We start from the raw sequence: 8,013 nt of genomic DNA, 5'->3' as shown, positions 1-8,013 counted from the left end.
TTCTAATGCTGCTACATCCTTCCAACCACCACAGTATCCAACAGTTGTTCACCCTAACAATCCAATGTTCCGAAGGATTCAGTGTAATAGACTCACAATCCCCTAACCTCAACATTCTAGTGCGTGCTGTGTTGGGGGACCCGATTTGCCTGATAGTTTCTCGGATTAACGGTCAGATTATAAGCAATCAGAACCAGCTAATGCTACTCTAGTAGGAGCACTGGCTTATCATCTAAAAGAGCACTTATATGACATGTGTCGTGTGCATCTCTTGTTTCAATTGTTCACCAGTTTAAGATGATTCTGCTAGTTTTAATTTTTGGATTTTCACACCGGAAGGGATAGAAAGCACAACCGAGAATAAGTGCAGTCATGTTTATTTATCACCATTGGATGCAGTTTATAGTCAATCATAATCCTTCAACTATTTTACATTAAAAAGTAAAGAGACATCAAAATGCCTTACAGGTTTCACATGATTGACAACTGCTATCAGCATTTTTTTATATAGTCAAAGCTAACATAGACATGCTTCCATAAAACTCCTCTAAGTCTTCAGAAACATATTAATTTACAACACAAGAAGCAGACTTTTATATACATACAAGACTCTTATTGTCTGCTGTCAAACCTTGATAAAAACATAAAGCAGCCATGCACCAGAAGGCAGCAGGTTAATTTGCATCATCCTTTGCTATTGGAACAGAATTTGCCTGGAAAAAAAGTTGTAAACAACAAATTTGAGGTCAATGCTAGTAGTACAACTATCATTTGTTTCTACTAACACAAACACCGGACACGACCATGACATGTAACATCGGTAATAATTTTTAAAAAATGGAATAATGGACTGTGAGGTATAGGTAATAGGTATTGGACACCGATATGTATTCAATCTGAAATATCGGTACTGTGTATAGAGATGATAAAATTTATAATCCCATATCATAGCGTCCCAACAAGGGAAGAGACGTAAATTGTAGTATCACTTACCAAATCACGGAACTTAAGAATGTAGAACATCTCAAGATATCGTCGAGTTTCCCGTCTCTCTAGTTTGGAAACATATTTCCAGAAACTATAAACTCCAGCCAAGGTCATAAGCCTTTCAGAATAGATCTTCCATGTGTACCTGATTATTATTTTCTTAGCATTTTAGTATAAATAACAAAAGAAACCAACTTTTACCAAAAATAACCTACCTTTCGTAAATTCTTTGAAGGCCACCATCAGATATTTTATTCCAGTGATTTGGATCCTCCTTACATCGTTGGAAAAATTCAACCAATAGCTCTGATGCTTGGTCAGGATGATAAGGATCAATATGGAATCCCGATACACCATGCTCGATGATCTCAGCAGGACCACCATGGCTAGTAGCGAACGTTGGGAGCCCACATGTCATGGCCTCCACAACTGTAAGTCCAAAAGCTTCATAGAAAGCAGGCTGCAGCAAGAGATTATGAGTTACAAATGATTCTTGAGTGGTAAATCAAACAGTATAGAGTAGTTCCTGCAATACCTGAACAAAAGCTCCTTTTGTATCTGCTATGTAGCGATATAGCTCCCCGTTACGTGCTCTATTTGTTTGGGCAGTAATCCACCGAAACTCACCATTCAAATCGTATTGCTTCATGAGATCATGCATCTTCTCAATCTCTGCAATTTCTTCTCTGTCACTGGACTTTTTGACATCGATATAACCAGCTACTACAACAAGGTTGACAAGTTCCCTCAACTTGCTGTTCTTAGCATAGCTTTCTACCAAACCAGTTATATTTTTAACTCTGTCTAGCCTTGCCATGGAGAAAATTATAGGCTTTGACCGGTCTGTCAGTGAACCGCTGCCACATAGAGACAAAGATAAACTCATATAATGTCATAATAACATTTTGAGTAGTTAGCCATTTTGGTCTCTTAATTTGTGGGACACTATCACTACAGTCTCTGAATGTAACAAAATTACAACAACATTTCCAAGTGTCTTTTGTTAGTAATATTATGGATCAAAATGACTATCACGACATGCATTTAATGACCAAACTATCAAACAAAAGACACACTAGAGGATCATATTGACTAACAAAAGCTGGGTTTGGGTATGTTTTTGTAATTTTGATACATTCAAGGACTATTGTGACAACGCAGCACATATTTAAGATGCATTTAATGCTGATTTTGGTACTGAAGGATGAGCAAGGACTGTAAAGTGGAAGCTAATAAACCAGAAATTTTTAGCATGATGCATAACAGATAACATAATGGATTGTTATATGTGTAAATAACCTAAATTAAATATTTCTGCAACTGCAATAGACTCACATGTAGTCATCGGTCTGCTCGGTATCGTACAATAGATTTTCAATTGAACTGTGTAGGGCGGTGAGTCTTTTCTCCTTATCAGAGTAGGGGAAATATATTGTCATATCTGCTCCAGGAGAGACAATGTTGAACTTGGGATCAAAAACATCAATGCCGTGGACAACTCTATACAATCCCGGAAGAGTAAAAGCAGTGTGACTCTCATACTGGCCAACAGTATTCTTCCTGGAAGACAAGATAAGTTAAGAAAATGGAATGAGCAACATTATTCTAGTAGAAAGTAAAAAAATGTTCCTAGTACTAGAAAAAAAAAACTTAAAAAATGTTACTTAGCATAGTGATAAGAAATCTACAGACAAATTTAAAGCAAAATGGATAGGCGTCTTTAGTGTCATAACTTGGTGGACACTAATATGTCATTACTACACAACAAATTGGGCTACAACAAAAAAGCCGGCCAAGTTTCTCGGCACAATCACCAGATGCCTACACACACAATGCCAAATGGGCATGCGAGGTTCCACAAAAACAAGCAAATCATATTCGAATTACGATATGGAATCTTTCACTTAGGAGCATATGGTTGCTAAACAACATGCAATCATTTGTATTGCAGCTTTATCTCCAAAATAAATAGCTTGTAAGCTTATAAAAGAGATGGAAAAAAATGTTACATAATTGATAATATTAACAAGCCGAACAATTTATAAAAGGGGGAGCAGAATAAAACATACTAACAAGAAGTGATTTATCACAAGTCGTGAAGCATGACATACATAATGATAAAATTACTTACGTTCCAGCAATCTCTTGATATGTACTGGTGATGATAAAATCAGCATTGTTCATGGCTATTAGATCGGCAGTGAACTGACAAGAAAAATGGTATTTATCTTCGAATTTCTTCCAATATATATCTGAATCTGGATATTTTGTCTTCTCCAGTGCATGCGCGATTGTACACTACAGACACAAATATTCAAGTCTATTAACATTCTCAGCAGACAAATCACAAGCTTTCAAGTTTTGTATGGAAAGATAAGATGACAAAGAAGAGAGGGAAAAGAACCTGGGTAACTCCCATTTTGTAAGCCAATAAAGATGCAACAAGATTTCCATCACTGTAGTTTCCTATGATGAAATCAGGATAACATTGTAACTCAGCAGTAATTTCACTAGCAACATCCTGTTGAAAAGTACAACCTTCGATATTAGGGGGAAAATCCAGCACATGCAATATACATCGTGTATAACTAGAACCCTATCATGCCTATACTAAGTTATGAAACCAATCATTCCTAATAATCATTAGTGTCAGATTATATTCAAGCCATAAATGTTGATGGGCTTTACCTCTGCAAAAGTTTCCAGGAAAGGCCAGACATCAAACCTTGAGATCCATTTACGAAGAATTCCTTTTTCTGACCGGAATGGAACACGCAAAATATGTGTGTATTCAGTGCCACTGACTCTTTCTAGTCGCTGGTTGCATGTCGTTCCCTTTGCATCAGGTATTAACCTAGTAACCTTTAAAGAAACAAACAAATTTTAATATGATTTGAACTTTAAAAAGCAACCAATTACAATATAGCTTTGTCAAATATGAAGAACCCGATCCCAAGAAATTCCACTTACAATTAGAATTCTAGGAGTGAAATCAAGTCCTTGTTTCTTGATCCGAACGAGCATCTCACTCTCAAGGGCACGCACTTGATCTAGTATATAAACAACCTGGAGATATAAAAAACTTCTGTGTTGAATACCATTCAACGTCTAAAATAACTCATAAAAATGGATGGAATCAATCCAGCGATAGGTGGCACTGAACAATGCATGCATGTCCAGCTTAATTGGTCTTAATCAAATGATAAATATGAATACCTGGCCACCAGTGTCAGGCAAACCGAGGACATTGGCTTGCCCAAAGAAACCATGTGGAGACAATATAACAACATTGAACACCATAGGCACTCTTCCAAGAAAAGTCTCCAGTGTAGAAGGATCAGGGGCCTGAAGAATATCCAGTAGAAGATGCATCATCTCTAAAACCCGAGCAGCAGTATCACCCCAACCTCTCTCGAATCCCATTCCTTGTAATCTAAATTGATAAAAGAGTCAGAAGAAGAAATTTACATCAAAATATTCTATAAAATGCTCACATAATTTGTAATACACAGTAAAGATATGATTGTCCATCGCAGAGCATAAGCTTACTCATATTCAAACTCAGAATAGAGTGTATCAGGTGCAAGCTTAGAAAGATGATCCTCGGCCTTGACCAAAGCAGACTGAAGTTTGGAAATGCTTTGTATTCTATCATTTAACATCAGTGCCTGTAACATTGTAATATGGGAGGGATATTTAGGGTCAAACTGCATTGTTTTCAACTATAACGGTAGTCATCTAACATAAACACTTCATTAGCGGTAAAAAAAATTGCATTGCACGGGGAACATACATGGCCTTTATATGTATGAACACGGAGGAAATCAAGCAAGGGTTCCAAGCAATCTTTGTTACGAAACATATTTGACGAGAGGTGGCGGTTGAGAAACTGCACACCATTTCCAATCGAAGATGAGCGAGTTGGACGTGGAAATGATGCATTAAATGGCTCAAGGTCAAGCTCCAACATAAGATTATTATTACTCCTATTACAGAATATAACACAAACAGTTATTACAACAAACTCAGAGAGTTAATTTCTTATAATATTAAAAGCTATGCAGTAGATTTCTTACTTTCCTTCTACAAGTTCTTCTTTGAAACTGAGATATTCAGAAACACTCAACTGCTCCACACTGAGTTCAAAGACATTAACACGGACATATTCCCAAACACCTGGTCTGGGACGAACTGCTATGGCCACAAAAGGAGGCAAAACTATGGCTTCCTGTCACAAAAATAATGATACACGTTTTCAGACAATAATGATACACGTTTTCAAACAATATCTTACTTAAATCTCTTGGTGTATGTTTTGATTTAGCTTTTGGAAATGCAGAAAGCAACTCTAGAGGTATAGGATTGATTTTGGAATGATTTTGAGTTTTATGGTTCTTCTAAGGTAGAATTAATTTTCTCTCTAAAATTGATTCTACTTAAAGCTAAAATTTGTAGCTTTTGAGTTCAAATGTGTTTTTCACATTGAAATTTAATATTCAACTCACTTCTACATACATTTATCCAAACATAAATCACTTAGCTTCAAGTCATTTTTAAGTAGAATCAATTTTACATAATTAATTTATTCAAAATTAATTCTTTTCACGGCAAAACAATGATACACTTTTAAGTAGAATCAATTTTACATAATTAATTTATTTAAAATCAATTCTTTTCACTGCAAAACAATGATTCGCTAACACTTAGTGCATGTTTGATTTCACATTTAGAGCAAGCAAATTTATTTTGGAGGTGTAAAATTGATTTAAACATGTTTGGTTGTTCTTGAGTAGAATTGATTCTAGTTGAAGTTAGAATTTGTAACTTTTGAGTCTAAAGGTGATTTTTACACTGAAATTTATGAAATTTATTCTCCAAGTCAGTTTTGCAAAAAATTTATCAAAACATAAATCACTTTACCTTCAACTCGCTTTTAACTAGAGAATCAATTTTACATAATCAATTCACTAAAAATCAATTTTTTTCACCGCAGAACCAAACACTCCCTTAAGCATGCTTAACCTGATATGGTTATAGTGAAGTAACTTTCACAAAGTATACACAGTTTCACTTCAAGATCCTCATCTATACACAGCTGTGCACACGTGTCAACTATACACAGTTTCAAACTAGATTATATCAAAACGCATTTAATTAAAAAAAAAAAACCTGTGCAGAGTTGATAATTTGTCCAAATGGACCATTTTTAAGATCCAGTGATGCATGATCCTCGCCAAGTATATTATCAAGTTCATCAATCAAATTATGCGGTTGCAAAATCCCTTTCCCTTGAGCAACATACCTTGAAATCACAAAACCAAAACAGAATGATGATGCTATACATGCATAACAACAAAACAGTAAAAGCAATATGAAACGGTAAATAACAAGCAGAAGAAGATGATGATGAACCTACCTGGAGAGAAGAGAAATGAGTTGGTTCCGATGCGCAGAGAGAGTATCTTGAACTCTGTCTCTGATACTGGGAACTCGAGTAAACTTAGGGTGCGTAGACATCACGCGCGCGACGATGATCAACAGTGAAGGTTGTTGTTCTAGAATACGGAAGTGACCAGAATTTGACTAAATTGGGATTTGGATGGAACCAAAGAAGTTAGAGAGTGAGAGAGTGATGATACTTGATAAGTGCAACGTGTTTAGATGAGCATGAGAGCTCAGAGTTTATAGTCAGAGAAAATGGTTTACGTGTCCATTTTTCATTACTTTATTATTCTGTTGTGTATTGTCGTTTTGGTGTTGTGTTGCTATAATAACAGATTTTTGCTATAGGAGACTGCACTGTTTGTTTTATTTTAGATGATTCATCAAACTTATTTTCAATTTTAAATTCAAAATGGATCATAGCTGAGATGAAAAAGATAAATTAAAAAATGAATATTTTGTCAATATTTGTATAAAATAGTGTAAAAGATATGTTTAAAAAAATATATCTTGTTTAGGAAGCGAATAATTTTCATAATAATTTATTTTGAGATTTGACGGAGTAGAAATGAAAAGATTTTCTATAATATGATAAGATGAATTTTTTTTTTTTTTTTTTTTGCTATTTGCACCGGTGTCGACCCACCACAGGTGGGCCACTAATCCGGCTCGTGCGGAGAGGCATGCGCACTGGCCAAGCAAGATTGTTCCGTCTGGGAATCGAACTCGGTATTCCCCGAATACGTCCTTGGACGGGGCTCCTTGCCAATGGAGCAAGATGAATCTTTAAAGATATGGATTGCTCCTCCTTTTCAATTGGATATTATCTTACTTGTAGATATCTCTCAGATATTTAGGAAGCAAATAACTGTTATTTGAGTTAAAAGGTAGTGCACTGACAGTGTAAAATAATTTTACACTGTCATCCAATAGAAAATTATAAATGTGTCATGTTATTAAGTTTTTTTTAAATAAAAAAATGATTTAATTGGATACATGGGTGATGATTGGTTGACAGTGTAAAAATATTTTACACTGTCAGTGCATCACCCCTTTTCTCTTGTTATTTTCTCTTGTTTTTATTATTTTCATAAATAATTTATTTAATTTCAAAATTATTTTGTAAATAACTAGAATTCATTAACGTGTAACTTTTTTCCTAACACTATATCAAAACTAAAAAATTTAATATAATATTATCTATTTCTTTTTTGTGTAAATCTTTGTTATTTTAAATTTTATCATTTTTAATCAAAATTTTGGTTTGAATAAAAAAAATCAGTGTAAAATTAATCATACCTTTCTTTGTATATATAGTAGTATATACATATGAGATATAATTTTATAAATTAATTTATTATTTAATTTTTAATATAATTTAATAATATTAGTTGTCATGTGTAAAAGTCATTTATACTTTAAGACGTGATAATATTATTATTTATTTGTTTTATTGTGAGTATTATATTTAGAGAAGAAAAAACGTACTTCATATAAATATTACTTTCAATTTTTAAGGAAATATTAATTATTTTTCTAAAATTGTATCATATAAATGATATTATTGATGATATCATTGAAAAA

The 8,013-nt window shown here is 34.1% G+C and overlaps 1 protein-coding gene across 1 annotated transcript; it reads right to left on the bottom strand.

The window, feature by feature from the left end:
* Positions 1-342: 342 nt before the first annotated feature.
* Positions 343-6,670, bottom strand: LOC131610820 (sucrose synthase 2-like). The gene is made up of 15 exons (XM_058882869.1): positions 6,404-6,670; positions 6,157-6,289; positions 5,064-5,215; positions 4,781-4,973; positions 4,537-4,655; positions 4,204-4,420; positions 3,958-4,053; positions 3,676-3,849; positions 3,392-3,508; positions 3,119-3,285; positions 2,323-2,547; positions 1,523-1,844; positions 1,203-1,447; positions 994-1,132; positions 343-713 (listed from the first exon to the last, which is right to left on the bottom strand). Exons 1-15 carry the CDS (start codon positions 6,502-6,504, stop codon positions 675-677), a joined length of 2,439 nt encoding a protein of 812 aa, XP_058738852.1. The 5' UTR covers positions 6,505-6,670; the 3' UTR covers positions 343-674.
* Between the last annotated feature and the right edge of the window lie 1,343 nt (positions 6,671-8,013).

This window comes from Vicia villosa, linkage group LG6, assembly GCF_029867415.1.
Source record: "Vicia villosa cultivar HV-30 ecotype Madison, WI linkage group LG6, Vvil1.0, whole genome shotgun sequence".
In the NCBI taxonomy this organism is placed as follows: domain Eukaryota; kingdom Viridiplantae; phylum Streptophyta; class Magnoliopsida; order Fabales; family Fabaceae; genus Vicia; species Vicia villosa.
The sequence above is the reverse complement of the archived record's forward strand: the minus strand, read 5'-3'. Positions and strand labels throughout refer to the sequence as shown.

Bases quoted from the DNA above. Each gene is read 5' to 3' on its own strand.
- LOC131610820 (XM_058882869.1), bottom strand. From the start codon at position 6,504: ATGTCTACGCACCCTAAGTTTACTCGAGTTCCCAGTATCAGAGACAGA. The intron at 4,656-4,780 runs GTATGTTCCCCG...ACAATGTTACAG, and splicing joins TTCATACATATAAAGGCCAT to GCACTGATGTTAAATGATAG. The intron at 2,548-3,118 runs GTAAGTAATTTT...CTTGTCTTCCAG, and splicing joins TATCAAGAGATTGCTGGAAC to GAAGAATACTGTTGGCCAGT.